This window comes from Mandrillus leucophaeus, unplaced genomic scaffold (assembly GCF_000951045.1).
Source record: "Mandrillus leucophaeus isolate KB7577 unplaced genomic scaffold, Mleu.le_1.0 Scaffold1265, whole genome shotgun sequence".
In the NCBI taxonomy this organism is placed as follows: domain Eukaryota; kingdom Metazoa; phylum Chordata; class Mammalia; order Primates; family Cercopithecidae; genus Mandrillus; species Mandrillus leucophaeus.
The window spans coordinates 194186-212979 of record NW_012101043.1 but is presented as its reverse complement, the minus strand read 5'-3'; the positions used below and the strand labels follow the sequence as shown (position 1 = coordinate 212979).

Sequence of the window (18794 nt, the reverse complement as noted above, 5' to 3'; positions counted from 1 at the left end):
CAAACTTTCATTCATGGAGCTATGGTACCTCAATATCACTTATATGTGAACTAGTTTTCTTAGTGTTTACACCTCCAAAATGAAAATTCAGAATAGAATCGATGCTGAAATCTTTCTCATTGTGGTAATAAGTCTTACAATACACACAAACATTGGACAAAAGCATAACATACATTATTATGAGATAGTTTTCCAGTAAATTTAAACATTTTATTCAATATAGTTTTAGATTTTTTATATATTTATATTTGTATTGCTTTAGGTAAATGAATGCTAATTTTGTTTGTTTGTTTGTTTGTTTGTTTGTTTGTTCTGAGACGGAGTCTCGCTCTGTCACCCAGGCTGGAGTACAGTGGCCGAATCTCAGCTCACAGCAAGCTCTGCCTCCCGGGTTTACACCATTCTCCTTCCTCAGCCTCCGGAGTAGCTGGGACTACAGGCGCCCGCCAACTCGCCCGGCTAGTTTTTTTGTATTTTTTAGTAGAGACGGGGTTTCACCGGGTTAGCCAGGATGGTCTAGATCGCCTGACCTCGTGATCCGCCCGACTCGGCCTCCCAAAGTGCTGGGATTACAGGCTTGAGCCACCGCGACCGGCAATGTATGCTAATTATATAACAGCTAAAGAAAATCTTTTATAAAGCACTCATAGTCTTAAAAGTACAGGAAACAAAAAACATGTAGGTAGATACAGAGAAATCAATAAAAGACTTGCAATTATAAATATATTACAATACCATGAATTGTGACTTTGGTGAAATAAGTGATGTAAAATTTCCAGTTTTAAAAAGATATGCTCATTTGTGTACTTGTTTAAACAAGTATCAGTGGATATCATTACCATAGGACTGATATTTAGATTTCACTAGATTTCATTGAATATATAAAGAAGTAATCTGTTTCATTTAAAAGTTCAATTCTCATAATGCAGTAAAAAGTTAGACTCCCTGTGGCCACATAAATGTCTGATAAAACAATAAATGTTGTACCTGTAGTCCTAGCTACACAGGAGGCTGAAGTGAAAGAATTCCTTGAGCCCAGGAGTTGGAGTCCAGCCTGAAGAACACAGCAAGGACTCATCTTTAAAAAAAAAAAAAAAAAAAAAAAATTGATGTCAAGTTAAAACTATGTAAATTAGTATATCATTTTTTGTTTCTTAGAGGAAAATAATGTTTAAAGACAGGTACCTAAATCACACCAAAAATGAAAATGCTTAATGACATGTGACCCAATCTCAAGTCAGACTTGTAATTTTACCAGGGTCTCCCTGGAGATGTCAGGTCACTGGCAATGTTAATAGAGTACTGGAAAAGCATAGAAGAATGGTTGGGGAAATGACTTCCTCTTTCATTTTCCTGCCTTCCCAGTTGCATCAGTTTCCCATGGCTGGTGTAATAAACGGCCACAAATGTGGTGGGTTAAAACAACAGAGAGTTGTTTTCTCACAGTTCTTGAGGCCAGAAATGCGAAATCAGTATCACTTGGCTCAATTCAAGGCATAGGCAGAGCCGCACTCCCTCTTGAGGCTCTTGAGAAATTCTTCCTTGCATCTTTTAGCTTCTGATGGCTGTGGGCATTCATTCAAGATAAACATCTTGTGGCCAAATCATTGCAGTCTTCAAGGCCAGCATCCTTAAATCTCTCTCTGCTTCATCTTTACATTGCCTTCTCCTCTGTGCATCTGTTTCAAGTTTCACTCTGTCTCTGTCTTGTAAAGACCTTTTTCATTGTGTTTAAGGCCCACCTAGAAAATCCAGGATAAGCGCTCCATCTCAAAGTCCTTAATTAATCATATTTGCAAAATAATTGCCATATGATGTATAGATTCCAGGAATTAAGACATGTACAACTTTCAGGAGGTCAATTTTTAACATATTATACCTCCTGGAAATAAGACAGTCTAATTCTAGCACTAAAAATGTATTCAAAAATAAATGTAAAGTGAATGGAAAAATAACTATTCTCTGGAGCAGAGCTTCATAATCTCCTTTGTATTGGATTGTCTCTCCATTTGGAAATGAATATTTTTCAAACCAATCTGCATACTGTCATGTTGCCTTGCATTATAGTTCAAGAAATCTCCCTCAGTTATTGCTTCCTCTTAGTACAATTTCCCTTGAGAGATAAGCTTGTAGGCTCCAACTTGAGGTCACACCTTCTTTTATTCACTCATTCAACAACTACTGAGTAAAGGTGCTGTGGGCTTAGGAGTTTATAGTTGTTTCTAAGGGATGTAAAGGAAGAGTACATCCTGGACAAGAATCAAAATGCCAAGGCAGTTCTGAAATCACTCAGAAAGTATTTATCAAATACCCACTGTAGTTAAGATCGCTAGGTAATTGAGTACTCAGGTCTGTTAACTTTTCCTATAAGGTGAGAGAAAAAACAGCAAAGTGAAGAGGAAAAATGATATAATAATTAATATACCACTAAGCATCTTCAGTGGTTATAACCTGTGAGAGTATGTTGGCGGTTTGTTGCACCTACCTTTCAAACCTCTTGTTCTTCCTGTGATTTATTTTAGGCACTTAAGTGGACAGAGACCATGAGAAATTTGAGTGGAAGCCATGTCGAAGAGTTTGTCTTGGTGGGTTTCCCTACCACTCCTCCCCTCCAGCTGCTCCTCTTTGTCCTTTTCTTTGCAATTTACCTTCTGACATTGTTGGAGAATGCACTCATTGTCTTCACAATATGGCTCACTCCAAGCCTTCATCGCCCCATGTACTTTTTCCTTGGCCATCTTTGTTTCCTGGAGCTTTGGTACATCAATGTCACCATTCCTCGGCTCTTGGCAGTCTTTCTTACCCAGGATAGTAGAGTCTCCTATGTAGGTTGCATGACCCAACTCTACTTCTTTATTGCCTTAGCCTGTACTGAATGTGTGCTGTTGGCAGTTATGGCCTATGACCGCTACCTGGCCATCTGTGGACCACTCCATTACCCTAGTCTCATGCCTTCCAGTCTGGCCACTCGCCTTGCTGCTGCCTCTTGGGGCAGTGGCTTCTTCAGCTCCATGATGAAGCTTCTTTTTATTTCCCAATTGTCCTACTGTGGACCCAACATTATCAACCACTTTTTCTGTGATATTTCACCACTACTCAACCTCACCTGCTCTGACAAGGAGCAAGCAGAGCTAGTAGACTTCCTTCTGGCCCTGGTGATGATTCTACTCCCTCTGTTGGCTGTGGTTTCATCATACACTGCCATCATTGCAGCCATCCTGAGGATCCCTACTTTCAGGGGATGCCGCAAAGCCTTTTCCACTTGTGCCACTCATCTGGCAGTGGTTGTTATTTACTACTCCTCCACTCTCTTCACCTATGCACGGCCCCGGGCCATGTACACCTTCAACCACAACAAGATTATCTCTGTGCTCTACACTGTCATTGTACCATCCCTCAACCCAGCCATCTACTGCCTGAGGAACAAGGAGGTGAAGGAGGCCTTCAGGAAGGCAGTGATGGGCAGATGTCACTATCCTAAGGATGTTCCGGACTCATATACAACAGGTCTTGGGAGAGGCGAAAATAGCAGAATCTTAATAGGGCCTCCTCAAGGAATCAGAATGGGCTTAAAGGGAACATAAATATAATTTGCCAACATTTTCTCTAAATATTGTCTGGGACCTTCTGATACAAATGAAAGTTTATGAATCATTTATTTTTTACAGGGGTTTTCAAACTAAGATTGGACTAGCTGCATAAGAATCACCTGGGAATTTGTTAAAATAAAGATTCCCCCCCAAAAATATGTGGGGAGTGTTACTGAGTATGTTTGGAATGTTACCCTGCCATGAATAATTTTCAAAACTTCCTGGGATTCCTATTTCGTGGACAGTAAGGGAATTTACTGGTGGACAGCTCAATAAAAAAATTTGGTAGACTTCCACGTAACAATTTCAAAGATCCAGATTCTCAAATCCCACTTTCATAAGAAATTGCACAAGTATGTTATACCCCAAGACCTAATTTCATATCATCTTATCAATACCCTTTACCTCTACAAAACTCATATTCATTGAAAGTCAAAGCAGAGAGAGATGCAGTGCTGATATTTAGCCATATATTCATGACTCAATATGGCTAAATATCCTCTCCTTCTCCCTTCTTTGAGTCTCAGGGGAATATAAAGCTGGTTGACCTAACAAATATTGACCAAGTAGTAGGTAAAATGTTCTACAAAGCTTATATACAGATCTTCTCTTTCACTATGGCCAGCACCTGTTTTAACTAATTAGTGCCAGGGCCATACCAATTGTGAAATATTTTAAATTGTGTTCCTAGTCAAAGGACTGTAAGAACAGAAAATGCCTCCATAAGAAAGAAGATTGAAGAGCCATAGATAGGATGCAGATATCTCTATGGCAATTGGGATGTCTCAGGTTCATAGTCTGAATCATAGGTATTGTAGCAAGTTCCTTTGATTGTTGGAAAGTTACTTGAATTGCTCAGAGAAGTTTTTCTTATCTTGAATCTAGGCTCATTTACCCAAATTTCTGCATATTGAACAAAATTCAATGATTATTTAGATGTGGGATATGTGACACAAAATAAATATGCAATTGAACAAATTCCAATAAACACAGATTGTTGATCAGTGCACATTTGCCTATTCTGAGACAGATTTTGAGGGAGAAAAAGATATGTGTCCATCAATGCAAACTCCTGTATCAACAATCATTTTAGATTTTCCAGTATTAAAAACAAAATAACAATAAAAGAGCTGATACTTAAAACAGTTTAAGTTGTTTTATTTTCATAAAATTTCTAAATAGCCTTAGAAATATCTCTGAACATAGCTCAATTTACATTACATTCTCCTCTCCTTCCATAGAATTATGAGAGACATGGAGTTCAGAATTCAGACCCTAGAACCAGCAAATTTCAATTTGATCCTGGCTTTACTAATAACAAGTTATGTGATCATAGGCAAGAAACTTTACATCTCTGCTCATAATTTCTCTTTGATGATAAAAATAATACCCTTTCCATCATATGGGTTTGTTGCAAATATTAAATAAATAATGCATATGTGGGCAAAGAGTTAGCTTTGTTTTCTCTTTGTGGATAAATTTGATCTTGGATTAATTTCTAGTTCTGCTTCCCTAGAAACCTAATAAACATTACTACACAACATTACTTATGGCACAAATTATCTCTGATCAGCAAATGACCCCTGAACTGGGAGGATGATTAATGTGTTATGGATATCTAGTGGGAAATAATAGCTTCAGGCTACTTTTGTAACTTGGCATGTCTTTGGCAGGGAATTCTAGAAGCTATGGATGCCTATGAAATTGTTACAAGTGATATAGGCGCTTACAGAGCTTGAGGATTCCAAGTTAAGGTGAACTCTGCACCCCTTGATGAAATCTTATGTCCTCCTACCTGAGCTATGACTTTAAATGACAGAGCCTATGCCTTCAACTGCTTTCAGGACTTCTTTCCCGTAAGAGAAACTCCTAAAACTGCCCTTCTGGAGTGTTGGATTTACTATCCTGTTTCCCTGAGTTAATTTTATGCCAGGTGAGGCCTTTGATAGTGTGTGGGTTTGTTTGCTGGAACCTAAGAAGACCTTCTGGCATGTAATACCGTTAATTCACAGTAAGCATTTAATAAATGCCAAGCTCCATCATTATTATCATTTTATCATTACAAATATCATGATATGCTTCTAAAGGATATGCCTGTTCCATTAACCACGTATTAAACCACTCTTACTCAGACTGAGATTGGAGAATTGGCTTTCTCTAAGGCACATACAGAAAGGAAACTCCAAGCAACTTTGTAGCAATGTGGAGTAGGTAACAAGTTGATCAGAAAGTTTAGCCTTCCCAATTGTACAATCTAGTATTGTGCCAAGATGTCATCAGATTGAGTCAGTGAAGTTCCTCCTTTAAAAAATGATTAAAACTTGCTATTTCTATGACTCTCGTCATGTCATAGTCATATTTTTTCCCATTGGGAGATCACAGTGCTTTTGATTTGTTCTTCCTCTACTGTGAGAGATTCCCATGGTGTTGATGGGTTTAACCACTTACTTCATAGATTTCTTCAAATATTCTATTTTACTCCAACAATGGTGCTTTTAATATAAAACATGCTTTGCAAATGGTTCTTATTTGCAACTCAGTTTCGATTAAGAAAATAAGTGGCTGTTTTTTAGTTGCCTGGCCAAAAGTGATCTCATTTTTCATTGCTATGATAACCTAAATTTTTGAAGCTGAAAACATGCCTGACCCAGGCAATAAACCTACATTTCTGCCATACAGTTGATATCTCAGCTTCTCTTGAAACTAAGACTGGCTATTTATCTAATATTTTCCCAATAAAACAGAAATGGAATTCTACTGGAGAGGTTATCTTCTAGAGAGAAAGAGATGGCTGGTGCTGGTGCTAGCACTGCCCCTTTCCCTTTTCTGAACCTGGATTTGATGCCTGGAATTCCAAAAGCCATCTAGAAGGTAATAAATATGGGAAGAAAGTTCAACACACTAAGGCTAGAGATGCAGAAATGTATAAAAATCATGGGTGTTTAGTCGTATGGCTGAAAAATTGAACTAGGTTGGCGTAAAAGGAATTGTGGTTCTGGACTGTGAATTTTAAACCGTTATAACCAGGCTCAAGCACATCTTTATTAACCAAAATAGGAATCATTACAATCAACACATTGTTGCCAATGAGAAATAAGTTTGTTTATTCCTGGAGTGTAAGATTCCGTACTTCGGGGTTTGATGAACTCTTGGAAAGCATTTTGTGCATGATGCTGGTTGTAGAAGTGTTTTTCCTGCAAAAAGTTGTCAAGATGCTTGAAGAAGTGATAGTTGTTTGGTGACAGGTCAGGTGAATGTGGTGGATAAGCCAAAGTTTCATAGCCCAATTCATTCAACTTTTGAAGCACTGGTTGTGTGTCATGCAGTTGCATGTTCTGGAGAACTGGGCCCTTTCCGTTGACCAGTGCCGGCTAACGGTGTTGCAGTTTTTGTTGCCTCTCATTGGTTTGCTGATCATACTTCTCAGATGTAATGGTTTTGCTGGGATTCAGAAATCTGTGGTGGATCAGATCGGCAGCAGACCACCAATCAGTGACCATGACCTTTTTGTGGTGCAAGTTTGGCTTTGAGAAGTGCTTTGGAGCTTCTCCATCCCACCACTGAGCTGGTCATCACCAGTTGTTACATAAAATCCACTTTTCTTTGCAAGTCACAGTGCATTTGGCCCAGGAACTGCTAAAAAATGTACAGTGCAGCAGTTGTTCAAGAAGTTTTGCAAAGGAGATGAGAGCCTTGAAGATGAGGAGCATAGTGGCTGGCCATCAGAAGTTGACAACAATAAATTGAGAGCAATCTTTGAAGCTGAGTCTTTTACAACTACATGAGAAGTTGCCAAAGAACTCAACGTCGAACATTCTGTGGTTGTTCGACATTTGAAGAAATTGGAAAGGTGAAAAAGCTCGATAAGTGAGTGCCCATAAGATGAGTGAAAATAAAAACAAATAGTCATTTTGAAGTGTTGTCTTTTCTTATTCTGTGCAACAACAATGAACCATTTCTATCAGGTGTTATAGTTACTGTCTCTTTAATATTGCAATTAAAAAGACTAGCCAGGGAAAAAGTAGGTTTTTTTTTTTTTTCCTGACATGATATCTGCAATTCCAGTAACTATTACTGAGGCTGTTTTATTTTATTTTGATGCACTTTGCTTTGTTTTATTTTACTTGATTTTGTTTTGTTATTTCTTAAGGTTCTTAATTTGTACTCAGTGCAGTCAGCTTTTCACCAGATAAAGGTAACAGAGAGGGAGCAGTAAAGTAGCATGCAGTGAAGTTTATCATGATTTTATTTTTTTATTATTTTATTGGCCATCTAATTTGTTTTTTAAAAAGTTAGAGTGCGTAGCAGTTGTATATATTTACGGGGCACATGAGATGTTTTGACAGAGGCATGCAATGTGAAAAAAGCACATGGGGTATCAGGATTTTTTGAATGAAATTAATCTTTTTTAAAATAGCAACACTATTCATCCAATTGACTAAATTGGGCTTGAATTTAAAAAGAAAATAAAAATGTTATGATCTTTATTTACAAGACACTTTATAGAAGGTACAAAACATGATCATCTGTTTCAAAATTTTTGTGACTTTAGAGAGGATATAGAAACTTTACAATGTTCAGAAAGAATTATAAAATACTAACGCAAAAGAAAAATAGGTCCGTAGTAAACTTTAACTCATTCATCTAAACATTATCCTATTTCTTCTCACCAAAGATAAATGCATAATCATTGTGAATATTTTCTCAGAGCCAAACTTCTCACAATATATAAGCATGTGCTTTTTGTCACTCAACTCGAAGATCTAGTCTATTGTTTTTTAATATTAACTCTTAAAACTATTTATTTTTTGACAGAAAATAATGACAAACTTAGATTTTTTTTCCATTTTAAGCACTCATAGTTCTAACTACATATTTTTGTATTGAGAAATGATTATAAACCAAGAAAAGACCAGGTTTTGTTTGTATTTGTTACTCAGTTCACGATACTAGTTAGGAAGATTTTTTTTAACTATCTAAGACAGTAATCATATTTTTTTCTACAAATCTCCCCACAATAGTACTTAATGAGCCAGGAACTTCTGCAATTCCTTATTTTCCTCTCCACTGAAGTTACACATTTTTATTTATTTAAATAAAATGGGATTCAACTCATTTCCTCATTGAGCAGATATTTTAGGTGCCTACTATGTACCAGACATTGTAATGAAAAGCAATGACTTGGGAGAAGTCTCTTTTCTTGAGAATCCCTAGTCTAGTAATTTTAAAATAATTTTAAGAGTCTCAATCACTCTATGTTTCACCAAATTTTACAAATTAAATAAACAGAAGTTATTTAAGAAGTAGCATACAGTGGGCTCTGCCTCTACTTTAACATGAAAACTGGAAAAATGGAACAGTCTCTTGATGAAGAAGCCAGTTAACTCATGAGTCACTTAGTCAGAAACAGCTTCATTGTTTCTTTCAAATATATTAAAAATTTCAAAAATGGCAAAAATTCTTATGTTCATGTGCAAATAAATTATAAAGGAAATTGGAAATTAAATTAACTTTTCTGAACACCTTCTATTTGCTTGACATAATACAAATACTCACACATAAAAGCATATATTTGTATGGCAAGTGTTATTCTAAACAGCTTACATATATAACCCATACCATCATCACAATAATTCTAAGAGATAAGTACTCTTATTGTTTTATTTTTCCAATTAAAAAAAACCCGAGAGATAGAATAATTTGCCCAAGGTTATGTAATAAGACATGGCTGAGCCAGGATTTGAACCATGGCACTCTAACTGCAGAGTCTTTACTCGGAGCTGCTACTCAAGACTAACCTTTGGTTTGATGTATCACCTTTTAAGATGAAGAACGTAATACTTCCAAAGGTTTGAGAACTTACTTGCATCCCAAAGCTGACAAAGAGCAATACAAATCCATGTTTTGCTGACTTGAAAGCCATGTCCTCTTTCTTTTCCGTTTCGCAGCAATTTTTAATTATCTGTATCATGTTTTCCTTCTCTATTTCAAGAGAATGGAATTAAAACTGAGTGGTATTAAACCTATACTTCTTATTTACTGAACTTTAGATAATAGTAAATAGGAAACAGAGGTTTAATACCACTCAGTTTGAACCTCCTCTGTTATCAGAAGAGGTTCTTGTTCTTGAAGTCTGTCGTCAAATTCCTAAGGGCCGAATAAAACTATTACAGTAAAACTATTTGAAAAGAGTAGTGACATGTGACCAGAATGGCTCCTGACACTTAGAAGGTTCTCAATACATATTTATTGAATGAATGGTCAGATTCCTATAGAATGGTAACACAGAATGTCACCAAAGAACCAGTAATGAGCTAAGAGACTGCCTGGAAATAAATGAAGTGTTATCCCCGTTTTCTATGGGAAAAAATTTCTTTTTAAAATTTTTTATCAAATTGAAAAATGGTGAGGAGTAAAGAGTGGTTACTCCTAAAAATATGAACTAGTCCCTTTGGAATCTGAAGGGTTTTACTATTTTCCTTAGGGGAATTCTGTTATTTTAAAATAAAGAGCTTAATTTTTTATTGGGAGATGTTATTCTTTTTTGGCTAGTTTTCATCTTTCCCAACTCCAGAAAAGCACAATTCCCTACAATGGTCAACATCCTTCATAGTAGTGCATATCAAAACCCAACAGAGCCTGTTCACGTGCTACGATAGTCCTAGGTCTGTGGTTCTAAAGCTAATTATCCTGGATGTGCAAGTATCCAAACCCAGGAAACAACATATATAAATAAAGAGATAACTGTCCAATGTCCATGCCAGTTTGTTTTCCATATAATCTTATTGTCATCTACATTCTCTGAGCATCTGTATGCTTCTGAATGTGTACTGGTTGTAGATAATAAGAGTAAATACATAGCATGTTCTTACTCTTTTTTAAAAATACATATATCATCTGAATGTAGTATATTCATTGTTCACATCTATTGAGTTACTGATGCATTACAGTTACTTCTGTGTATACTTATAAGCACAATACCTGAATGTGTTTGGAGTTTGCAAATGTGCATGTGCTCATACACTTGGGTCCCCAAATAAGGAAGGGTACTTACCATTCTTATTTTCTGAATTACACTGTCTTTTTCTGGAAGACATTATTTGTGAGATTGTTCCTCAGAAAGAGGACGCGCACACACACACATGCACACGCATTTCCCCTCGCCACGTTCCTCTTCCCGTCTCATTGGGGAGGACAGGCAGTGTACTTCCAGCCAGTCTAAGGTCTCTTTTGTGCCTGGAGACTTCACTTAGCTTGCTAGCTCTTCCTTAATATCCTCCCAGGATCCCCTTGAGCCCTGGAAAGGCCAAATGTATTCCTGAAGGCTGTGTCTCTTGGGAGGTCTCTTGTGGGTAGAAGGGAGTTGGTTTGTCTCCTCCAGTAGCTTGAAAGCAGGCAGAAACACAAATAGCTCCATTCTGTGCGTTCTTCAAGCAGAGACATAACCAGACTTGCCCAGAAACTCTCTAGGCTTATGTACGTTGTTCTCCTTCTCTTGGTCTACATGATTTCTTCTCTTTTCTCAGCGCAAGCTGGCCATCCTTGATAAAACTAGGTAGGAAAATGGTTACATTCCTGAGAAAATGGTGAGTTGAAAAAAGACTCTCAGATATTTCCAAAAGGGAATTTAGCCATCTTTTAATTATTTATTTTTATGAAGGAAAGTAGGGAATAATTGAAGATAAATTGTATATAAATTACTGATTCATCCAAAATTTTATTTTATTGATTTTTAAAGATAGTTTGTCATCTTTAAGCCTATAATGGGTAGTGACACAAGTTATAGATGGAGAGGAATTTAGTATATACATAGATTAATTCCAGTTTCGCAAAGATTTTTTTCAGCATCTGTATATATCTAGCCATATGAAATATGTTAAGGATTAAGAAATATAGTGTAATATGGATTCTCATGTCATTTTAAGACTCCACTGTGATAACTTACTCTTGGTGAAATAGGCCTGAGTATGAAAATTTCCCAAAGGTCCGTTCTGAAGATGCCTCAACTTAATGCATCTGCACGACTCTGCCTTTCAAAGCACAGATTCCAAATCTACTCTGATATAAGGGACACAAAAAGGGAAAGTGGCATAGAGGATGGAATTAATGGACCGGTGTAGATGAATGAACATGTGCATGCGAGAAGGGGTGGATAGAACATAGGTATGTGAGCAGGCATGTGTGCTTTTATGTTAAATAAGAGCAGGGACTGACAGACAGTGATGTCTGGAGAGTCGGATGGCTTATAATATTACTCCTGCTACATTTTTTCTTTTATTTTTAATTAATATGTGTATATATATATATATATCATTGTATATATTTGTGAGGTATATAGTGATGTTTTGATCCATGTAATGAACCATGATCAAATCAGAATAATTTGCGTATTCATCATCTCAAACACTGACAATTTCTAAGTGCTGGGAACTTTCAATATCCTCCTTCTAGCGATTTGAAACTATGTTTTATTTTATTGTTAACTACAGTCATCCTACAGTGCTATAGAACACTAGAATTTCTAGTGATAGTGCCGTAGAGCAAGAAAAATTCCCTTTCTGTTGTCCTGGTTAGTCAAAAAGATGCATCACATTATGTGACCACATTTGTTTTCAACTTGAAATCCTGAAATAAACTGCAAAGATTAATCATACCCAAATGAGACCCATAGAAATTAAGCCACTTTTCCCAAAGGACCTAGATGGAAATTAAATTATTTCAAAATACAAGTCATGGTTTTGGAAAGTTATAAAGTATAGAGGATCAGGGATATGAAATAGATATTTTTCTGCTAAAGTCTTCAAAGCCAACTCACAGTAGAAACAGAGAGGTGGAGAGGGGCTCACTACAAAGCAGCAAGGCATTCTGTCCTACCACAAACCTAGGAGCTGTTACACATATCACCCTGAAGCACATTTGTTCCTGAAAGGGCCTAGGAAAAGGGAGCTGGATTAGAATTGTATCCCTTTAAAACCGATTTGAAGGAGCAAGAATGTGTTCCTACATTTTAGCAAATGCCTTACTATTGAGGGTCCAAGACTGATATGTCCACCTCTGGCTAATCTATAATTTTTTTTCTCACTTCCCTGCAGGAATTAGTAGAAGATCAGATTGAGCACAAGTGATTGCTCTGTTATTTCTTTCACTACCTATGTTCCATTTTTGAAGACTTCTGAGACCCTCAGTTTGGCCAAACCAATCCCTACAGAGCTTGTATGGCAATTTTTAAAATGCCTCCATTACCAGGAGCAATTTGACGGTATACATTTTCTTCCCTATACCTCATTTTCCCACAAACAACAGAGCAGGTCATTTCCTAGACCCATTATTATCCTGGGCTCATTGCCCACTAGCTATGGGAAAGGTCATATCCACCCTCCCTGGGAAATCAGAAAGAGAGCCTCTTGTTACTTTCTGGTGGAAGGCTCAAGGGGAAAAAGAAGATACTCTTATTCTCTGATTCCAGAGTGAAACTAAGCCTTAAATACCAATTGTATTTTCCATAGCCTGATGATATTTGTCCCCATTAAATGTCCCAGTTAAGCTGGAATCATCCAAAGAGGATGATCACAATCTTTAGGGAACTGATAACCCGGATGTGTGTGTGTGTGTGTGTGTGTGTGTGTGTGTGTGTATATATATTCTCCATACATATATATGGAAATTGAGTGGCTTAATCTAAAAAAGGAGAGACCTGATGAGACAGGGGTAATGGGGGTGCTGATGGGGGGGGGGAATTGGAGGTTTAAAGGACCTTATGGCTATTTTCAAACAGTGAAGTCTATCCTTTGAGAAGGTGGCGAGACTTACTTTCAGAAACAGAACCAGGACCCATGAATGTGGGTGCATTGGGGTTCAGAAGAGAAAGCCTTCCACCTCCCAAATCAAAAGTTTCTCTTATTTAAAGTATGGCTAGTTTTATAGATACTGGATTTCCATTCCTGGAAAAAGTCAGGCAAAGTCTGGGTGAATACTTGCATCTATACATTGGTGATTCACAAATGTGGTAGGGAGCTAAATCATGTTGCCTCTCAGGTTCTTTGCAGTCCTACAATCTTGTGTTTCTAGAGCTGAAGGATCTCATTCTACTTGCTTAGCAATGTGTGTGTGTGTGTGTGTGTGTGTGTGTGTGTGTACATGATCAATACAATGGACAAGCAATTGTGAAAGCTAAAAAATATATTTTTGAGAAAATCATTGTTGTAAGACTCACATTAACTTTTATGATTCTATACAAATCAGGCTAAAACTTAAGGTGATTTGTCCTTCTTGAGCTAATAATAATTGGGTCAGATAAGGAATTAATTTGAATGAAGTGTGTAAGATAACAGTGAGCCATAGAAGGAATTAAATTGAATGAATTGTATAAGACAATTGGGGATTAACGCTTGCCAGGGACTGAAATGTAATCATTAATAAATTGCTACTGTGCCACTATATAGTTGTTTAAACTTAGAGAAAAATCACTTAAATCACTTTGGGATTTCCTTATCTGAGGAAAAAAAGAAGTTTGAATTAAAATACCACTGATTTTAAAATGCTATTATTTCATCAGACAAGTCCACAATGCATAACTGACAGTTGGCTACAAGAAAAAGTGAGATGGTTTAACCTGCTGCTAGGTAATATGGTAGAGATCCAGAGTACTGGAAACCTTCAAACTGGCTCTTGGTTCTCAGCCTGGCCCTTTGATTCTCCTTAAATTTTCATTCCTTTCATAGAGTGCCATTAAAACTCTTTTTAAAGGTACAATTTAATTCTCAGAAGAAAAAAAAAGGCCTCACCCAATTCATAGATCATCCTCTACATACTCATACACAAAAATCAGTGGATTATAAAAAAATAAATTTGCTGTTTAATTCCAATTCTGCCGTTAAGCAACTTAGCTGTGTACCGTTCAGCTAGACATTTAATATCTTCGCGTCAAGTCAGCACTGTGACATTGGTGCTAACTCCACGATGGTGAAGATCAGATAGAATGATGTACATGTGCTTTCACATACACAAATGTGAGTTACCATCTGGGAGTAAAGATGCTTCCATATATTCAGCAGAGCCTCCTCAGAATCCAGTTGCTATAAAACTTCCACTGGAGGGAAGGCTGTTAACTCTGCGAGCCTTGCTCTCTTCCTCACAAGCCTGCCCAATGGGCTGTCTCAACAATCTTAGAAGGCACTAGGATGTGACTCAGACAATCTAGCCCTAGAAATTTATGGCTAGTTTTAGGAATTAGGAAATCTAGACCCTTATTATATCTACAATGTATGTGCCTTTTGATAAAGCACTCTACCTCTTTATACATTAACTTTCACATTTATCAAAACATAATTCTGTATATACATATGTGTGAATAATTTTGAAACTTGAATGAGAGCATATTGTACTTTGAATTGTTTTCCTCTTCTACTTGACTGCTAGAGACCTCAAAGCTAAATTCCATGCTCAAATGATAAAGCTGCTTAATCAGATGTTCTTTATATAATACTGTATACTCCCTTTCCTTTTTATTTCTTTGTATTTTTACTTTGTGGAGCTTCATCTGGACTCTGCTGGAATTAGAGGAAGAATGAATAAATGCATAGTTCTGTGAAACTATCTCCCACTTTATTTACTTATTCTTATTCTTAAAATTAAATTAGTTGTTTTTATTTCCAGCTTCACATCTGAAGCAACTACCCTAAGAATGACAATATCTATTGCAAAGGAATGGAGAATATATTGCATTTTTTAGTAGAATTATTCTAACTACGCTTTTTAGGCTAGGCATCTTCTGCAGGACACTGTGGGTGGTCCCGAGAAAAGATGACATTAGGGTATAATGTCTTGCCTATGGTTTTCTAGAATATTAAAAAAAATAGACACAAAGATTAAGCCCAAGGACATAACTCTGGAGACTTATATCCTATTACTATGAACCAAGAAAGTGCCTCCCAAATAGTAATACTACCCTCAATAGCTAGAAACATGTTCATTTCATCAATTCGTTGAAAAGGATGGTGATGTAGTAACAGAGAGCAAGGTGGAGTCTGGCCTACACTCTTCACGAATAGATTTTAAGTTGGTTTGAATTTTTGGACGCAAAGATTTTTTTTTTAAATCAGGATGAAGAAAAAGATTAGGAGGTTCATAATGGGACTTGCTTGTACGTCCCACTCCCACACTGCCTAGTGAATACCACGCTGTGGTGAGCAAGGACAGGTTTTGTGTTGACTGTGCGTGTGTTTGTGTTTGTGAGTGTGTTTCTCAGGAACTGTATTCCAACAGAAAAGAAAATTATTTGCATTTACACTGTAATATATTATTTGCCTTTTCTGGATTATCTGTGTCCATTTTCCTCTGTAACAAGGAATAATCGTGCTTTCTATTCTGCCTTTCTTTCAGGATTCTAAAGCTGAAATCTAAGTGGGAAGAGGAAATGGATAGTGTGGGCAGTAGTTTTCTGGCTCTTTCACCTCATGGTCATTCCTTAAGAATTAAAAAAAAAAAAACCCTTTCCTAGTTGTCCTACACATTTATACCATAAAATTGAGCTGTTGAGAAATGGGGAACAAGAGTGAAAGTGGCTCTGGAGAAGAGTAGAAAAGAGAATGGAAGCAATAGGACACAGAGCGAGACCTGAAATGGGAAGGTGTTTAGTATCAATAGGTTTGGGAATGACTCTCAGCCTAACACAAAAAGAGGTAACACATTTTGCGAAACTAATGAACAGAAATGCAGAAGAGTCACTAATTTGCTCGTTTTCTCTGATATTACTCCCAACAGATTATGGTTTTCTAATTTAGCACCCTTGGAAAAGTCCCACAGTCCTCTCCCTTTTCTCATTAACAATGGCTGCTGTTTGCACCAGTTTTTTGCTGTTTTCGGCAGGAGTCGAAGTTGGGGTGGGGGAAGCTCTGTGTGTGGGGTAGAGTGTGTGTTGCTTAAAAAGGAGGAGGAGCTATGTATGTGGGGGTAAGTGGAGTAGCCTGGAAAGGTAACAGCAAATATCACAGGAACTGAATTTAAACTCTAAATCCCATTTGATGTTCACAAAATGTGAACCCCATTGTATTATCCCCATTTTATAAATAAAGTAACTAGTATTCTAAAAGATTATGTGGTATTCTCACTTAGATATATGAAGACAAAAGTTGGATTTGAATGCACTTTTGTCAAACTCCTAAGCAAGCATTTTATACAATGGATTGTATTGAAGAAAATATTACCCTTCAAGTTATCCAATCAGGTTTGCTCTCTGAAAAGCTGGTGAATAATTGCATCAAACCTGATTTTGCTGTTAGTCCTGTGGGTGGGCTCAGCTATTGCTTCATTCAAGCTTAAGCACCTTGTTAGACAAAAGCAGGAAAATTCTCTGCATTTTACAGGTAAGTGGGGTCATGCAACCACTCCAGAGTCACACAAATTGCCCCTAGAGAATGGGTAATTGGGCCTTCTTCCTCCTCGCCATATTCAGTAGATGGGGATGTTTTGCCTGTATCGAAAGGGTGGTCTTAAGACCAATTGTTTTGTGTGCCCAAAAGTGATATATTGGCAAAGCACAGAACTAGGATTTAGAAAGTTATAACCTCTATTTCGTGTGACCTTGGACAAGTTACTGCTCTTGAGAAAATTTGAAAACAAGTTAAAATATAAGCTCCCTTTTCTCAAAAGCTTTGGTTCTCACCATAATTCAAGAGGCAGTCAGATAAAAAAGCAGAGACCTCCTATTGTGATAAATTTGCTAGTGGTGGGCTCTATCATTACAAATAACCATAGACTAGTGCTTGTGTCATGGAAGGAACTGACTTTGTCTGTGCCCACAGCCAGTCATGACCACCATAATTCTGGAAGTAGATAATCGTACAGTGACAGCACATTTCATTCTTCTGGGGTTTCCAACACGACCAGCCTTCCAGCTTCTTCTTTTCTCCGTTTTCCTGGCAACCTACTTGCTGACACTGCTAGAGAATCTTCTTATCATCTTAGCTATCCACAGTGATGGGCAGCTACATAAGCCCATGTACTTCTTCCTGAGCCACCTCTCCTTCCTGGAGATGTGGTATGTCACAGTCATCAGCCCCAAGATGCTTGTTGACTTCCTCAGTCACGACAAGAGTATTTCCTTCAATGGTTGCATGACTCAACTTTACTTTTTTGTGACCTTTGTCTGCACTGAGTACATCCTTCTTGCTGTCATGGCCTTTGACCGCTATGTAGCCATTTGTAATCCACTACGCTACCCAGTCATCATGATCAACCAGCTCTGTGGCACACTGGCTGGAGGATGCTGGTTCTGTGGACTCATGACTGCCATGATTAAGATGGTTTTTATAGCACAACTTCACTACTGTGGCACGCCTCAGATCAATCACTACTTTTGTGATATCTCTCCACTCCTTAACGTCTCCTGTGAGGACTCCTCACAGGCTGAGCTGGTGGACTTCTTCTTGGCCCTCATGGTCATTGCTCTTCCTCTTTGTGTTGTGGTGGCATCCTATGCTGCTATCCTTGCCACCATCCTCAGGATCCCTTCTGCTCAGGGCCGCCAAAAGGCATTCTCCACCTGTGCCTCCCATCTGACCGTTGTAATTCTCTTCTATTCCACAACCCTTTTCACCTATGCCCGTCCCAAACTCATGTATGCCTACAATTCCAACAAAGTGGTATCTGTTCTCTACACTGTCATTGTTCCACTCCTCAACCCCATCATTTACTGTCTGAGGAATCGTGACGTAAAGGCAGCCCTCAGAAAGACCATACATTGCAGAGGAAGTGGGCCCCAGGGAAATGGGGTTTTCAGTAGTTAAAAAATGTTTAGATTCCTTTCAGGCTTAAACTGAGAGATGATCACGACACACTTTTCCCCTCAGTCTTGTTTGTGGTTATCCCCCAGTCTCCAGTACTGTAACACTGCTCTCCTGTGTGTGTGTGTGTGTGTGTGTACACACAATCATGACTAGAGAAACATGTTCTCAAGAAGTAACCTCTGTTATCAGGCTGAGAGACAAGTTTTAAAATGGTAGAAAATCTATTTGAAATCAGGAAGAAAGAGAGAGAGAGAGAGCAAGTGGTAGGAGGGAGGAAAAGAGGAAGATAAATACTTTTTCCACACAACTTATCAAAATAAATGCCAGAAAGGACAAACAATTAAATATAAAGAATAAAACCACCGTTCATCTCTCAGGTGGTTAGAAAAAGGTTTTTTTTACACTCTATATTGTAGAA

The 18794-nt window shown here is 37.7% G+C and overlaps 2 protein-coding genes across 2 annotated transcripts; both read left to right on the top strand.

The window, feature by feature from the left end:
* Window positions 1–2543: 2543 nt before the first annotated feature.
* LOC105533595 (olfactory receptor 6P1) lies at window positions 2544–3584 on the top strand. Its single transcript, XM_011972066.1, has one exon. It carries the CDS (start codon window positions 2544–2546, stop codon window positions 3582–3584), a length of 1041 nt encoding a protein of 346 aa, XP_011827456.1.
* A 13814-nt stretch (window positions 3585–17398) lies between these two features.
* On the top strand, window positions 17399–18376 carry LOC105533586 (olfactory receptor 6Y1). Its single transcript, XM_011972056.1, has one exon. The coding sequence runs from the start codon at window positions 17399–17401 to the stop codon at window positions 18374–18376; it is 978 nt and encodes a 325-aa protein (XP_011827446.1).
* Window positions 18377–18794: the final 418 nt, after the last annotated feature.